Source organism: Nicotiana attenuata, chromosome 9, assembly GCF_001879085.1.
Source record: "Nicotiana attenuata strain UT chromosome 9, NIATTr2, whole genome shotgun sequence".
NCBI lineage: Eukaryota > Viridiplantae > Streptophyta > Magnoliopsida > Solanales > Solanaceae > Nicotiana > Nicotiana attenuata.
Window position 1 is genome coordinate 4615596 of NC_031997.1, and position 18205 is coordinate 4633800.

An 18205-nucleotide genomic window follows, 5' to 3' on the forward strand; every position below is an offset into this window, starting at 1 on the left:
TCAGTCCAAAATTGAAGGTCGTTTTAGAGGGAAATTTAGCATATAAAAGAGTGCATAAACATTAGGCATGCGAGGCTGAACTCATGACAAAGAGAAGCATCATGCAATAGCAAACACAAAGTCAGTAGCTAATGAACTATCGAAACATGGTAGTCACATAGGTCAATTTCACCAACTCAGTAACAGAGAAAAGAGAGAGTATCAGAAGCATGTAAAAGGTCAAGTAAAAGGACCTTTCTGAAAAATATAGTAGAGTTTCAATGGTAGCAGGAAGTCAAAATCACATAAAGAAACAGAGGTTGAAACAAAAGATTTCGAAATTCAGTCGAGCAACAGATGAAGCAACCTCAGAAACTCGAATAGGTCCAAAGCAAATTATGGTTTTGAAACCAATCGAATTCAGAGCATGACGAACAAGTAAATCACATAGCAAATAATCTCAGAACTCGAATGAACCCCAAATTTTAGGGTTTTCGTCATCAATCCAGTATAGAGATGAATCACAAGTAAATCAGACAGAAATACTAACAAAATAATATTTAGAAATCTCAAAAGGTTAAGGCCCTTAACATGCAACTTAAGTAGAAGAACGACATATGGAAACACAGTAGAACATGTAGAAAAATTAGAGAAAGCTTCGAAATATCTTAACAAAACCCTAATCGGAAAAAGATAAGGGGTTTTGAAGGTAAAGTTTTAGAAGAAACTTTGGGAAAAACGTTTAGAAGTTCAGAGCAAACACGGATGTAAACAGATATAGAAGAAATCAGAAGAACCTCAAAGATTAGGGTTTTAGTAGAAACCCAGATGGTGAGAAAGGCTTGGACAATCGTCGATCTAAGCAGGGGAGGTCAAGAATCAGTCTTGAATAGCCATGGCTGGCCGGAGCAAAGTCGAAGATGACCGGAGACAGTCATAAAAACTGATATCGACCAAAGTGTGGGCCAAGCTTCTTCAAGGTCTGGCCTTGAAACCATAGTACTCGGACACATAGAAGCCAAGGGAGGTAGATACAGGCCTCCAATGGCTTGAGAAGCCATGGATTTAAAAGATTTTCAGGTGGTAGTTGAGGGCGGCGGCTAGGGTTTGAGGGAGGGTCGAGAGAGAATTGAGAGAACAAAGGAATTCAGGGGCGGCTGAATGAGATAAATGATAGGGTTAAGGGTTGTTTTAATTATGGAAAGGGTTAATGGTGGTGGATTGATCGGGTACGCGGAGCGGTTTAATCGAGGTTGGGTTTGGGTCGGTTCAGGCGGGGATTGGGTCAGGGTAATTGGGTTTAGAATTGGGGTTCAAATCAGGCCACAATTGAAACACAATTGGGCTATATTTTAAATAGCCACATTTCCCTTATTTATTTTATAAAAAAAATAGTAAAGTAATTTTTGGAAATAAATTAAAGGTACTAAAATGATTAATAATACATAGTTATCACATTAAAAATATTGGGACCTAATTTTATAGACATAAACGTAATTAAATCTAAAAGAGGCTAATATTGCAATTATATGCAATTTAGCTTAAAAAATAATAAATAAATTTATAAAAATATGCAAAAATTGTCTTAGCTATATTTTAGTATAAAATATGAGAGTACAATAAGTGAATCACTAAAATGATAATTTTGGGAGTAATTATTGGGCTTTTCTGGATAAAATAGGGTAATAAATTGATTTAAAAATATTTTAAAAATTAAGGAAAAATAATAAAACGTTTGGACATACTTATATCTGCATACATATGCTATTTGAAAGTATTTTGTATATTAAAAATATATAGGAAAAAATTGGGTATCAACAACACCGACGGCGCATCCAACGCGTTAGGATCTGGACTGGGACTCGTACTCGAGGTCCTAAGAGGCGAAGTCATCCGCCAATCCATACGGTGCCCTGATATGACTAACAATGAGGCCAAGTATGAGGCCGTAATTGCAGGATTAAACCTAGATCTCAAATACGGAGCATGATGAGTCGTCCTCAGATGCGACTCACAACTCGTTGTCAACCAAGTCGCAGGGACTTTCCAAATCAAAGAGCAGAGGCTACAAAGGTACCAGGCAGAAATTCATAAACTACTACCAGAATTCGATGAATGTCGACTCGATCAAATACCTCGAGCATAAAACATTGAGGCGGATGGCCTCGTCAAGATAGCAGCGGCCACCAAAAACAATACAAGAGAAAACGTGGTCACCCTCCTCCACTCATCGATAGACTTGAGGTACACTCTGTAAATTTGACTTGGAACTGGCGCAACCGTATTATAACATATTTGCAGGAGGGAGTACTCCCATCAGACAAAAAGGAAGCCAAGAAGCTTCGAATGCAGGCGGCCAGGTACAACATCATAAAACACGACCTATACAAAAGAACATTTGGAGGCCCCTAAGCAAACTGCCTAGGGCCGAACCAAACAAGATGCGTCCTCGAGGAAGTACACGAAGGCCACTGCGGTGCCCATACCAGCAACCGGGCCCTCGTCAGATGCCTCATTCAAGTAGGTTATTATTGGCCCACAATGAAGAAGGAAGCCGCCGACTACGTGAAAAAATGCGAACAGTGCTAGAAATACGCTCCTATGATACACCAAGCGGGAGAACATCTCCACTTTGTTACATCGTTGTGGCCGTTCATCAAATGGGGAATGGACATCGTCAGAGCCCTCCCAGCAGGGCGAGGTAATGTACGATTTCTTTTGGTTTTAACTGACTATTTTTCCAAGGAAGCAGGTGCATTCAGTCAAATACGCGAACAGGAAGTTATCACATTCGTATGGAGAAACATCATTTGCCGCTTCGGCATCCCCAAAGAAATAAGCTGTGACAACGGACCCCAATTCACTGGAAAGAAGACCGTCGAATTTTTCGAAAAATGGCACATCAAGTGAATACCCTCCACGCCATACCACCCTGCCAGTGACGGCCAGGTCGAATCCTCCAACAAAACAATATTGAATATCTTAAAGAAAAAGCTTGAGGACACCAAGGGACTATGGCCTGAATTGCTACCAGAAGTACTGTGGGCATACCGCACCACGCCAAAAACAAGCACTGGAGAAACGCCATATTCACTAATCTATGGGACTGACACCATGATACCATTCGAGGTCGGGGAACCTAGTTTGAGATACTCCAATGAAAGCGGACCAAGCAATGACGAGAACAGGAAACAAGACCTCGACAAAGCTGAGGAGCAAAGAGACATGGCTTACATAAGAATGGCAGCCCAAAAACAACAAGCAAAACGGTACTACAACAAAAAAGCCAAAGTGCAACCACTCAAAGTCGGAGACTATGTACTCAAGGCCAAAACACAGGCGAGCAAAGGTTCAAGAGAAGGCAAACTAGGAACCAATTGGGACGGGCCACACAAAATCACGGCAGCAGCAAACAAAGGATCATTCCAACAAGAAACAATGGAGGGAAAGCTACTACAAAACAATTGGAACGTCGCCCACCTCAAATACTTCAACTTCTAAAAGCTAACGCCCTCCAAGTCGTACTCTTTTTCCCTCACCCGGGTTTTGTCCCAATTGGGTTTTCTTGGGGAGGTTTTTAACGAGGCGACGAAGGGGACGTCTCGAAGTTCGAGTACAATTCGTCGCCCCGCTTGCCGACTACTTCTCCAGGCCGAACGATGAAGGGACTAGGTACATGGGAACTTCTCCAATATATGTATGAAACAAACAGAAACATGTAATATTCTCCAATGAATGAAATAAAGCAACATCTTTACACTCCACCAAGTCTTTTTACACTCAACATTCGACCTCGCTCGAATTATTCTACATTAGACCTCGCTCAAATTACTCTACATTCGACCTCGCTCGAATTACTCTACATTCGACCTCGCTCGAATTATTCTACATTCGACCTCGCTCGAATTACTTTACATTCAACCTCGCTCGAATTACTATACATTCGACCTCGCTCAAGTTATTCTACATTGGATCTCGGTCGAATTATTTTACATTCGACCTCGGTTGAATTATTTTACATTCGACCTCGCTCGAATTACTTCACAATCGACCTCGCTCGAATTACTTTACATTCGACCTCGCTCGAATTATTCTACATTCGACCTCGGTCGAATTATTTTACATTCAACCTCGCTCGAATTACTTCACATACGACCTCGCTCGAATTATTTTACATTCGACCTCGCTCGAATTATTCTACATTCGACCTCGCTCGAATTATTCTACATTCGACCTCGCTCGAATTACTTTATATTGGACCTTGCTCGAATTATTCGATGTTCGACCGCATCAAACCTCGATCTCATCAAAAAATCAGGGACTTCCCCACATAGAAAAAAGAAAAGAGAATGGAAATCAAGAAATACATAGCAAAAAGGGAACTGTTCCATTTCAATTGTCGAATGACAATACTTTTTACAAAGGGATCAAAGACGCCCTCACAAAAATAGCAAAGCAAAACAAAAACTAAGTACAACAGCTTCACGCCACATCATCCCCATCGGAGTACTCATCATTATACCAAGGATCAGAGGCAAGCCTATCCGCGACGTTGTCATCCTCATCCCCACCGGGCGTATCAGGGTCGTAACCACTAGCTTCACGGGTTGCACATGCCATGACACGGACGCCCTCAAGCTCTGCTTCAGAAACTTTCCCGACGGCCTTCAAAGATTTCTACACGTCAATTTGAGCCTCGGTGTGAACCCACATCTCATACAACTCTCGTGGCACACCGGGATCAGCAGAAGTATGAGATGTGGACGGCTGTGACTGCCGTCGCACCTCCTCGGCCCTCAAGACAACAACCGCCTCCAAACCCTGGATCGGTTCTTCTAACCTCGCCACCTTAAGCGCCGATGTCTCCACCTCATTAGCCCGTTCGGACCTAAAAATGCGGAGGGCATCTTCTAAGGCCGTCGCTTCAGCCGTAGCGGCCATTCTGCCTTTCTCGGCATGACTCAATTCTTCGACCTTGGCACTCAGCTCACCCCTTAGATCGACAACCCTTGCCTCCCTCTACCTGAGTTCAGCCGTTAAGGATGTCACCTGCGTTTGAAGGTCAGTGTTCTCAGCCATCACCCCTTGCTCAACTCGAGCTCGTCCTCTTTGGCCTTTAGAGCTTCCTCAAGCTCGCTGCACCTACCGATGGCCCTCATCAGCTCATTGTCCCTCTCCCTCAGCTCTTCATCTTTCTTCGCTAGCTCATCATCCTTCTGTTTGAGCCCATCGCGAAGTGACTGAAATTCACCGTCCTAGCTAAGGAAGTTGGCCAGCGTTCGGTGCTTGGTGCGGTACTCCTTGTACTTGGAGGTCATCTTCTTGAATATGGTCGTCCTCCGCTCCTCCCGTCGATCACGCTCAATCCCCGAGATATGTGTCTGATATGCAAAAAGAGAGGAGTCAGTGCGAAGCAAATTACACATGCGAAACAAATCCTAACAAAACACACTTACTCGCAGAGCCATGCCGGATATACCCAACGACAGATCCGCATCGTTCATCGCCTGTAGCGCCATGTTCTCAGAAGCCGCACATTGGGGAGAAAAGGCTGGCACCGCCTGTTCTAAGTTGGCCAAGAGGTCGTAGTCCACGGGAATGACTGTGTGCCAGCTAGGGCCCTCCGTCTTTATCTCCACACAAGTGTTCCTCTCCAGAAACGCCCCTACTTCCCCCGGCCGCCGAGGAGGTCGCATCAAAGAGCAATGGTGAACAACAATAAGCTGAGGTAGAAATGACACTTACTAGACGGAACCTAGGGTCCAAAGCGCTTGTGAAAGGACGTCCAATCGCGAATCCCCACGGTATGGGGTAACACGCGAGCCACCTAGTCTTCAATGTCGAAAATGGGAGAAGGTGCACGCCTCTCAGCTAAAAACAAGAAGGCCGTGAATGAGTCGATAATAAAAGAATGAAAATAACGAGTGTACGACAAGATACTTACGATTATAATTCCATCGTTTGGGAAACCCGGTCGAATTCGCCACCAGGTGCTCGGTCTTGATGAATAAATACTTATGCCAGAACTGCCAGTTCGCTTTATCATCCATCCCGGCCACCAACCCTTTTATCCTACGATGATGCAAGTGTATCAACATACCTCTATAAAAACTGGGCAAAAATGGATGCAGCAGGTGGCGAACGTTGACCTCACAGCCGACCAATTTTGCGTACTTCGCCAGTATTAAAAATACTTTATATAAATAAGGGGAAAGCTGTGCCGGGAAGACGTTATAGAATTCGCAAAACTCTTCCGCTAATGAGGGGAGAGGAAGAGAATAACCAGTTAAGAATGGCTAAATGTAAACAGCACAGTATCCGGGTCGGTGAACCTCCACGATGTCACCCCCAGCCGGAACAATTTCTACGTGAGGAGGATGCGATGTTTAGACCAGAGGTCGTTTATCTGAGGCGGTCCCGTCTCAGAAAGTCTCTGAGCAGGAGCAGGAGCAGGTTCCTTTGGGAAGTCATGTCTGACCAAAGGATTCTTGGGGACTATCTCTTCCACAGTGGGAACCTGTCATCATCTTCAATCATGAATTCCTCGCCACCGGGAGGGAGAGCCACCGATAAAGGAGTGGCATCGGAGACCTTGTCATGAATATGAGGGGATTATGACATATTTTCGTAGAAAACGTATGCAACAGGATCTGTAGAAGGTATTGATTGGGCGAGAAGTCAGGGATTAGAATTGAAGAAGCTACAAGGAATTGAAAGTAGAAATCGGAGAAGAAGATCAAAGAAGAGCAATGCACAGGCAAAATGACAAACGATGAAAATCTTCAAAAATGAAGCCCCCTATCTATTTATAGGGTTGGGTGGCACCGGAATCGAAGCAACAGATCGTCAATGGCACCGAAATTGAAACGACAGAAGTACAAACACTACATCGGGAAGTCGCGCAATAATGACGCGCGTGGCCATGGTCACCCCATGTTAGCCACACCAACTGCAGCCTCGTTGGCCACGCTGCTTTTTTGACCTCGACCGATTCGATTTAATCAACACAACCAAATTTCTTCTAAACGAATGCAGACCGGGTCCGCTTATCGAGGACATGCAAGATCACGACCTCAACAAGCGGAGGAACTAACTGTATTGGTCTAAATTTGGACGGCTTAATAACTGCAGATAAACAAGGTCGAGGACGAGGTCGACTACGGCATAATAGCGAGGAGTCATCTTCAGAAGGACTATCGCTAAGGACGAGCAAATGGAGTAAGGAAGTAACGGTAGGACAGATTTAGAAATAGCTATAAGGAATATTCTATTGGATATTCCTTATGTTGTACTTTTTAGGGTTTCTTGGGGATATCCATTATAAATAGGAAGAGATAGAGAATTGTAATGACCCGGCTGGTCGTTTTGATAATTTACACCCCAATCCCCTATTAACTACTTTCTCCGTGTCTTTTTCTGCTATTGTGATTTGCCGGGATGGTTCATATTGAGTTTCGGAGTGTTTTGGGACACTTAGTCCCTAAAGGAGAGTTTAAATCTTAGAATTTGGACCGTAGTCGGAGCAGTGTGAAAACGGCTCCGGAATGGAATTCTGTCAATTTCGTTAGCTCCGTTGGGTGATTTCGGGCATTAGGGATGTGTCCGGAATGTGTTTTGGAGGTCCGTAGCTTATTTAGGCTTGAAATGGCAAAAGTTGAATTTTTGGAGTTTCGGGCCGATAGTGAAAATTTTGATATCGGGGTCGGAATCTGATTAGGGAAGTTGGACTAGGTCCGTAGTGTTGAATATGACTTGTGTGCAAAATTTGGGGTCAGTTGGACGTGGTTTGGTTGGTTTCGGCATCGGTTGTAGAATTTTGGAAATTTAAGTTCATTAGGTTGGATTGAAGGATGATTCGTAGTTTTAGCGTTGTTTGATGTGATTTGAGGACTCGAATAAGTTCGTATGATGTTTTAGGATTGGTTGGTATGTTTGGTTGAGGTCCCGGGGACCTCGGGTGTGTTTCGAATGCTTAACGGACTCGATTTGGGACTTAGGCATTTTCTAAAGTTGCTGAACGTGTTGTTTTCGCACCTGCGGATTTTGGACCGCCGGTGCGGTGCCGCAGAAGCGGTTGGGTAGCCGCAGAAGCGGAAATAGAGCTAGACAGCAAGGATCGCAGGTGTGGCTGGGGAACCGCAGATACGGAACCGCAGATGCGGCCTAGTGACCACAGAAGCGGCCCTAGCCCGGATAAGTGACTTCCGTACCTGCGATGATTTTTTCGCAGGTGCGGGACCGCAGAAGCGGCCCAATGATCGCAGATGCGGAAATCGCTGGGCAGAAAAGGGGAGTTCGAGGGTTTGAGATTTCATAACACAAAAATTGATTTGGAGCTCGGTGAGAGGCGATTTCTCGAGGGATTTTGAAGGAGAACTATTGGGTAACGAATTCTAACTCTATTTTGCATCATATACCTTAATCTATTGTTGTTTTCCTCATCTAATTAAGGAATTTGAGAGTGGAAGTTTAGAAATGGGGTAAAAAGTTCCCCAACTGAAAATCTGAGTTTTGAGTAAGAATTTGACGTCGGATTAGGATGATTTTTGTACGAGTGTACTCGTGAGTGAATGGGTGTTCATAATTTATGTCTTTTACCCGATTCCGAGACGTGGGCCCGGGGAGGATTTTTGGGCATTTTTCCTATTTTCTTACCCTACCTTGATTTCATTAGTTAAATTGGTTACCGGTAGTTATATTTACATTATACAATTGGTTTGATTAGATTTGGGCCATTCGGAGTCGGATACTCGTGGCAAGAGCGTGATATTAGGTTGATTTGAGCGGTTCGAGGTAAGTGGCTTGCCTAACCTTGTGTTGGGGAACCCCCCCTTTAGGATGTTTGGTATTAATTGATATGTGAGTGTCTTGTACATGAGGTGATGAGTACATACACGGGCTATTGTTGCAAAAATCTTGTTTTTCCTACTTAATCATAAACTGTTTTCCCTTGTTAGATTGCACTACTATGTTTAATTGCTGAGATTAGATTAGGAAAGCATGCCTACGTGTTTTAACTGCGTATTTTGATTTATGTGCAACATGCTTAGGTGGACCACTCTTTCCCTCGTTTGTGTTTAGTCTAAACCGTATATTTGATGTCGTACCTGCCATTTTATCTTGATCTGCATATTTACTTTGGGACTACGGACATATTCCGGGAGATCCTCCTGTCTTGTATATTTATTTTGGGACTACGGACGTATTTCGGGATATTCCCCTGTCTTGCATATTTATTTTGGGACTACGGACGTATTCCGAGAGATTCCCCTGTACAACATAATCATTTCGGAGCCTACGGGACGGTATCCCAGGGGAGTTTCCTGTTGTGTTACTTTGTTCTGAGCCGAGGGCTCCCTTAACTGTTAAAATTGTGCAATTTCTTTAATTGTTTTACCGTAAACTCTATTTATATCTTTCACTGCTTAATTTATATATATATATATATATATATATATATATATATATATATATATATATATATATATATATATATATACACACACTCCGGTAGGGCCCTGACCTGACCTCGTCACTACTTGACCGAGGTTAGACTTGGCACTTACTGGGTACTATTATGGTGTACTCATGCCCCTTTCCTGCACATGTTTTCCTGTGCAGATCCAGGTACGAGCTATCAGCCTCGAGGTTAGTGCGTGCTTGCTGATTTCAGGAGACTTCAAGGTATATCTGCCCGCGTCCGCATATCCTCGGAGTCCCCTTCTATTCCCTCCTAGAGATTTCCTTTTTGTTTATCTTCAAACTTTTGTATAGAGCTATATAGATTATAGAAGCTTGTGACTTAGCGATATTCCGGTTCTTGGGAAATTATTTTGTATATGCCGGGAGGCTCTATCCTTGTTATTTACAATATGTTGTTTTTAATTTTTATAGTAGTGTTTCCTTTAAATTTTCCGTAATATTAGGCTTACCTAGTCATAAAGACTAGGTGCCGTCACGACATCTTCGGACGGGTTAAATTGGGTCGTGACAAGAATAAGAGAGGGATCTTGACTTCTTGATAAGAGCACTTTGTAAAGAGTTGACTTGAAAGATATACAAATATTATCTTGTTCACCGATTCTATAGCTTTACTCACGTTATTCATTCCTTGTTCACAAGATCCAGAGATTCCTTATCCATCTAAATTTATCTTAGTTCCACGTTGCTGTCAGGAAGGAGATTCACCAAACCGTCTAACATTTGGGTGATAAATTCCTCTTTATTACATTTATTGCCATCATCTACATTTATTGCATGTTCTTATTACAATATTCATTGATAAACGTTGAAAACGTGCCTGATCTTGTTACTATGAAACGTGGTCAGACTCCACGGATCTATCCAAGTTTTTTTTTATCTAGATCTGATTATATTTAACTAGGATTCATCCTCTATCTCATCATTAATTAGTTTAACAAAGAGTTTAACATTTTTTGATAAAACAACTAGGTCTTCTCCTTTACCCAACGGTCATTAACTATAGTAATTAAGTCGTTTGACTATATTACGGGTCGACCTCTTGAAATGCCGTAATATCTAATTCGTCTCTCGAGCGTTCTGAATACATGACCTCGGCTGTGGCAGAGGTGCGTGCCGTTATAGCGTTGTATGGATACGACTGTCCCAAGTAACTTTTCGCCGTCCTTTTCCACGCCGATTCTTGTCTGGTCAGATTTTGACCCATACCGTTTCATCCCTTTAACTAGAATTGTTAAAATCAACGATAATACTAAACAATCAATTTTCCATGATCCAGCTTTGAAAAAAAGATGTTAGTGTATTTATTTAAATTCTAAAAACCATAGAGATGAAATAGGGAAAATGAAGGTTTGTCTGCTCATTTTAGATAACAAGATCCGAAAGATACTTTTGGTATGTCATATGCGCCTCAATTTAATACTACAAGATTCGAATTATTTATATATTATAATTCGTGTTCAATCAAATTGATAAATGAAATAGGGCAAGGGTAAGGCTGCGTACACAATACACACTACCTTTCTCAGACCTCATGTATGAGATTAAGCTGGATTTATTGTTATAATCAAACTTAGACACATAAAATAAAATAGAGAACAAACTTGGTAAGTTTTTTCTAACAAATTCTAGGCTTAAGTGATTAATTTCCTTTGGTACATAGAGTATGGTATCAGATCTAGATCGGGCTCCACTTTAATAATCACTACTAATTTCTTTTATTGGTTTTTAGTGTCCCTACTCTAATTTGTCTATTAGTATTCCGAATCTCACATCGCTGCATGAGAAAGGACTGACAATCATTCCCTCATGTGCTAATGTTCACTAAATTACACACTAATATTCTACAATGTTACGTTGATCTTAAACTACAAATATATTCCTATTATTGTCTTTTCTTTTTGTTTGGCTAATTCCAAATTAGGTTTGATAATGTCGACATTTTTAATGCAACGTTAAATATGTATCTTTTCCATTTCTTCATGTAAGCCATTACATCCTTGATTTAGAGATATACTATAACTTGCGATATGACAAAAAGAAATCTTTAAAATGTTTGTTCTTCCACTGAAATTAACATATTGGCAAATATATTTAAGACAAAAAGTCCTAGCGAAAATCAAACCTAATTTGACTGACCTAAGTGATGTTAATTTATGGCACTTAACAAGAAATTAGCTAAATGCTTGGGGGAATTAAACAAAATAGATAGAGTGTTATCAAAGATTGTTCATAGATTTGGCAGATGGTTTTAAAACTGACAGTTCACTAAACTTGTTGCTTAATGTATGTCGATATTTCCATATTCCATTGGTCATAAAACGAAAACAAGAAAAAGTTGGCAATAAAAATCTCCAAAAATTGAATAAGAAATAATATCATCTTATCTTTGTGGAGAACAGAGATGATATCATACACAGTGTAAATGGAATACAGTCTGTATCAAACTAGAGTCCATAGACACTACACTACACTTCACACCTCCTCGAGTACTCTACTCTCCCACCCATGTTCAAATAAAGAAAGATAAGTGAAAATTTCATGGTATAATATCCTGTTTATTTTTTATTTCCAAATTCATTCTCCATATTTTATTTTCCGAAAGTTCAATTGCTATATTTGTAACACGCCAGACTTTAGACAGAGTCCCACATCTGCAAAACACAAGAGGGATGTTGGGTATATAAGTTAACAAGCCTTTAGTATTACGTTTTAAATCCGTTAGAGCCTAGGCCCAGAGCGGACAATATCACTAGCAGGCTAGCCTCAATTATGAAATAACATTACAAACTAGATACAACACATGAGTAATTAAATGGTTTTACAGTTAATAATTTGTTAAGATAATATAAGTTCACAATCAAAAAGATTAAAAGTAAAGTGCATAATTTAATTAATTATAAATTAAATGTGGTTAACTATAAATCAAGGACAAAAACCAGAAATTATCAAAATATCAACTAAAAGTGTAAATTGTAAAAGGAAATAATACACCTCCTCAACTATATATACATGTAAGCAGACCCTCTTAAACCACACCAAAAGCCAAAATACTTTCACAAGCCATGGAGGGCTCTATCATTTTCTCACTATCCCTTCTCTTATTTTTCACTCTAGCCCAAGGGCTAACCAACCCCAAATGTAGCAGCAACTTTCACCAAGGAGACAAAGGCTCAACACTACAAGTCCTACATGTGAACAGCCCTTGCTCTCCTCTTAGACACAATGCTCCACAGTCATGGATTGATACTGTCCTCCAAATGCAGTCCAATGACCAAGCCAGACTTGATTTGTTTGCTAGTCTTGTGGCTGGTAGATCTTTTGTTCCTATTGCTTCGGGACGACAAGTTATACAGAGCCCAACTTACATTGTGAGGGCCAAGATTGGAACCCCACCTCAAACTTTGTTGGTTGCTGTGGATAATAGCAATGATGTTGCTTGGTTCCCTTGTAGTGGTTGTGTTGGTTGTTCCTCTACTGTTTTTGCCTCAGATAAGTCCACCACTTTCAAGAATGTTAGCTGTGGAGCTGCACAATGCAGACAGGTATCCATTTTACCCTTTAATACCTACATTTTACTCTCTCCATTTTAACCATATAACTACATATCTTTAGCTATAAGAGGTGTATTATCTTAGGGTAAATAGAAAGTTTAGTATTAAAGAGTTCATGAAGGTGTTATTCTTGTTAAAATTAAAATGGAAAGAGTGTCCGTGCAAAATGGAATGAAGGAACATCATTTTGAAAGATTTCCTAAACTAGTTTTAGTACATTTAACTTTGAACATTATAAGTACTACTAGAAATTATCTACATTTCTGCAACGATAGCATATCGGCCACATGTTTATTTATTTATTTTTTTTTTATTTTACGCAAGAGCATATCTACCACATCTAACACTTGCCCTTTCTCTGTCTTCAATTTAATGATCCTATGCTGCTCAAATAGGTTTAGAGCAGTTCATATTTTGTTTCGATCTGTAACGTTGATGGACTAAACGTTGAAAAAATAGGATTAAACAGCTTTCAACATAATAATCTATTAAGCACAACTTTCAGGATAAGAAAATGATCATAATTTAAGAAAAGCTAGTCAATTTTTTAAGATTGAGAAAGTATGGCCAAGTATCTACTACTACTAGGGAAAATTGTATGGGGCATTTTTATTTTATTTTTGTGGATCCAGAAGTGTAAGTTGTGTGAGACACACAATAAAACTGCTGGGTAAAATAGGCAACGCGCTACCTATGGCGCGTGAGAACTGAAAAGTTGTATCCTCTTTCCCTGGCTTTGTCGACATTGGAGCAATTAGCGGTAGTGTTATCCGGGATAAGTAATCCCGTGACCTTTGTCACATGATTTGGTCAACTTTCTCATTCCACTAAAGGACATTATTTATTTTTAAGGACACTTAATAGCAGATCACATGTCACTAGTAAAATGGACAATAGGAATTCCAGCAATAAAGGACAATAACTACGATTCAGTTTTAAATAAGTTCAGCTGGACTATATGAAATTTTACACAGCATGATTTATTTTGTGTATATGCTAATTATTATTACGAAAAATATTTTTCTCAGGTACCAAATCCCACATGTGGTGGCAGCAGCTGCGGCTTCAACCTAACCTACGGCGGCTCCAGCATAGCTGCAAATCTCTCACAAGACACATTGACACTCTCCACTGACGCCGTGCCTTCATATACCTTTGGTTGTGTACAAAAGGCCACCGGCAGCTCTGCGCCACCCCAGGGGCTATTAGGTTTGGGCCGAGGCCCATTATCATTTTTATCCCAAACCCAAAGCCATTACCAGTCCACATTCTCCTATTGTTTGCCTAGTTACAAGTCTCCTAACTTTTCCGGCACACTTAGGTTGGGCCCAAATGGACAGCCCAAAAGGATTAAGACAACTCAATTGCTAAGAAACCCAAGGAGATCTTCCTTTTATTATGTTAACTTGGTCGGAGTTAAAGTCGGCCGGAAAATCGTTGACATCCCTCCCAGTGCTTTGGCTTTCAACCCTACCACCGGTGCCGGCACCATAATTGATTCCGGTATTTAATTTAACAACGATGAATATATCAGGAATTATAATCTATATACCAATTTTCGCTAAATCAATATTTTCAATTGGCAGGGACGGTATTCACGAGGCTAGTGGAGCCAGCGTATACAGCAGTGAGGAACGAGTTTAGGAGGAGAATGGGAAGGAACACGACAGTGACAAGCCTTGGCGGATTCGACACTTGCTATACCGTCCCCATTACAATTCCAACAATAACACTGATGTTTGCGGGCATGAACGTGACGCTGCCGCAAGATAATTTCTTAATCCGCAGCAGTTCCAGCAGTACAACTTGCCTCGCTATGGCTGCTTCCCCTGCTGACCCTGTCAACTCCGTCCTCAACGTCATCGCCAACTGGCAGCAGCAGAATCATCGATTCCTCTTCGACGTTCCTAATTCTAAGCTTGGCGTTGCTCGTGAAACCTGCAGCTGAACTACTGCTTCTTTTTGGATTTTAATGGGATTTTCTCCTTTTGGCTCTTTCCGTTTTTTCTTTTTTCTTGATGTGGGGAATTAATTATTAGATATAGTTTTCACGGCATGGCACATCGGTACTGTCGGTGCATTTTGCTGTTTTGGATTTATCTTATCTATGTCACGGGTTGAAAGTGACTACACCTGTTTCCAACTTCCAAGTATTATCCTGCTATTTATTTCTTGGTTTCCACACCTTGAAGGAAAACAGAAAATGATTGCTCCTCCATTCCAGTTCTACGAGACGATACATTTCGTCTTACTAGTACTCCTACCGGTCCACAAGTAACTAATTTATTTTGGGCATATTCATTAAAGAAATATTAAATTTTAAACGAAAATAGTTAGTGTAACTAAATTATCCTTAATTAAATATTGCAACATAATTTAATGTCAAGAGTAAACTCTTTAGAAATACATATATAAGGCTAATTTTAGAAAAACAAATTGAATTTTTTTTTTGATCATATAAATAAACACTTATTTTTAACCAAAATAAAAAAACGAATTGGTCGCTTATTATGGACCGGATAGAGCAGTAAAATACATCTCTAAAATTATACCCACGAGTAAGTTAGACCCTGACAATTTATAAGAGATTTGAAATGTATTCAAAGTTATCATTTAAAGACGTAAAACAACTATATACCTGTATTTGCGCGCATTTTGTTCTTGATTTTCAACTTCACAAGTTTTCGATCGGACACTTATGTTTAAAACCCCAATATTTCAGACATTTTCTTATTATGCTTCTCTCTGAGTACAATGTGAATCGCACGTCATTAGCCACGCCATATAAGAATATGTCTAAGTCATTATTATTTGAAAATTATATGTATAGCCACTTTCAAAAATAATAACCAATAAAAAATATATAAATTTTATATTTTAATGATGACAAGAGGAGATTGCTCAGATGATCAGTACCCCACTTACATTTCGAGGATCGTGGTTCGAGTCACCAAATAAGAAAACAAAAGGTAAAAAAAATGTATAACATATAGTATATTTCATACATAACTAGTTTTATATATTTTGTAACTAAGTGTTGGGCCATGCTCGGCATGAGCCATCCCTCATCTAGTCCAAGAATAAAGGACAACAACTACGTTTTAGTATCAACTGCACGAGTTTTCAATCGGTCACTAATAGCCTGTTTAGCCAAGCTTCTCCAAGTCAAAAGTACTTTTTTTTGAAAACAAAATGTCCAGAAGTTGAAGTGTTTGGCCAAGTTTTTAGAGGAAAAAAGTGTTTTTGAGTAAAAGCACAAGCAGTTTTGGAGAAGCAGAAACAAATAGCTTCTCTCCAAAAGCACTTATTTGAAAACGCACTTTTAAGAAAAATACACTTAGAAGCAGTTTTTAAAAGCTTGGCCAAACACTAATTGCTGCTCATAAGTGCTTTTCAAATAAATTAGCCAAACACAAACTGCTTCTCACCAAAAGTACTTCTGAAAAAAGCACTTTTGATAAAAAAACACTTCTCAAATAAGCTAATTTTTACAGCTTGGCCAAACATACTATATTTAAAACCCCAATTTTTTAGACATTTTCTTATTTTGCTTCTCTCTCAATCACAATGTGAATAGCACATCATTATCCACGCCATGCAAGAATATGTCAATTCATTAATTATTTGAAAACATGATATGTATGACTGATAATAGGCTATATTCATATAGTTTAGCGACCATTTACGCCCCAACTTAGCTACACTTTATTGCTATATGAAGGTTAAATGACAACAAATGGCACTAATTATGAATTTTGTGCTTTGCAGGAGCAAGTCTTGATTATGAGGACATTGAACAGTGTTTGGAGCTAATTTGGAGCAAGGAAAGCCAATCGGAGGTGAATGCGCGTGAAAGAAGAAGGAAAAAAACAGAAGACAACTGAACTCCATGAGCGCGGGCCAAGCGCGGCCGTGCTCGTCAGGCAGAAAAAAAATGCAATATGCGTGGCCAAAGCGCGGTCGCGCTCGTCTCTTCGAGGAACGTTATTTTTAGGGGTAAATTCGTAAGTTCGGGGGCAACTCTCCTTAACCTATAAGAAGCCCAGGTCTCCCAAAAAGAAGGTATCTAGATTTTTGAAGGATTATTGAAGGCAAGAAGAGGCAAGAGGGAAGGCGGAAGATTCGGCATAGAGTTTTATCTTTCTTCCTCTTGTTTTGATCATTAATGATGAATTTTAATGTTATGATTGTGAAAACTTTTATGCGTAGCTAAACACTTAATCTAGGGTTTTGATGGAACCTCTTGGAGGATGAATTTCTGATATGTTAATATAGATTTGCCTTAATAATTTCTCTGTTTGTTCAACTATATTGTGATTGCTTTTGATTGAAGGGCCCTCAATCGGCTGTGCTTATTTAGTATGCATTATTCGGGAGAGAGTGTATATTTAGGTAGTTGTTGAACAACACCACTCCTAATGTATATGAGGGATCAATACGAAGGGTTTAAAGGTGGGATTAGGGATAACGAAACCTTGGGTGCGATCTAAGTGAGCTGTAACTAAGGCCATCTAGCGTAATTCAGGAGAATATGTCTAGTATATTGTTGTAATTACTTGGGAGAGAGTTACGACAGTCAGAGTGCTCATGATCGATCGAGAAGACTTAGGCAAATTTATAGCAAACATAGCGAAAGGGATAGGTAAAAATTTGAGAAATCTCGAGGCCCAGGTGCGCCGCGCTCAGACCGCACAAAATGCCAAGTATTTTGCCTCAGGTTTTCGCCCAGGTGCGCGGCCGCGCTCAAGCCGCACATATCGCCAAGTATTCTACCTCGCAAGCGCGGCCGCGCTCGGACCGCTCCGCCTGCCACTTTAGTTTTTTTTATTTTTCTTTATTTTTTTATTTTCTTTTTATTTGTTTTCTTCTTTTAATTGTAACATTCTAACTTAATCCCCCCCCCCCCCAAACCTGATATCCCCTCCCTCTCCCTCTTAATCTATTCACGCCTAAACACCTAAGCCCTCCCTTACAAATCAAAAACTCACAACCCTTCCCCTTCTCCCTAAAGAACCCCACCCCTCATACTCCCCCTTCACGTTCAAATCACACCCAATCCACTCTCTTCTCTCTTCTAACAGTCCCTTCACCTACCCTAACCACATCTCTACCAGGTAAGATCCATTGTTTCAATTATTGTTGGGATATTTGAGTTCTTGGTTATGTAGTAGTTTTTCTTTCTTTTCTTTAGT

General features: G+C 40.3%; 1 protein-coding gene across 1 annotated transcript; it reads left to right on the forward strand.

The window, feature by feature from the left end:
• LOC109231995 (aspartyl protease AED3-like) lies at positions 12474 to 15220 on the forward strand. Its single transcript, XM_019397619.1, has 3 exons — positions 12474 to 13004; positions 14042 to 14516; positions 14600 to 15220. The coding sequence occupies exons 1-3, from the start codon at positions 12525 to 12527 to the stop codon at positions 14959 to 14961; spliced, it is 1317 nt and encodes a 438-aa protein (XP_019253164.1). The 5' UTR covers positions 12474 to 12524; the 3' UTR covers positions 14962 to 15220.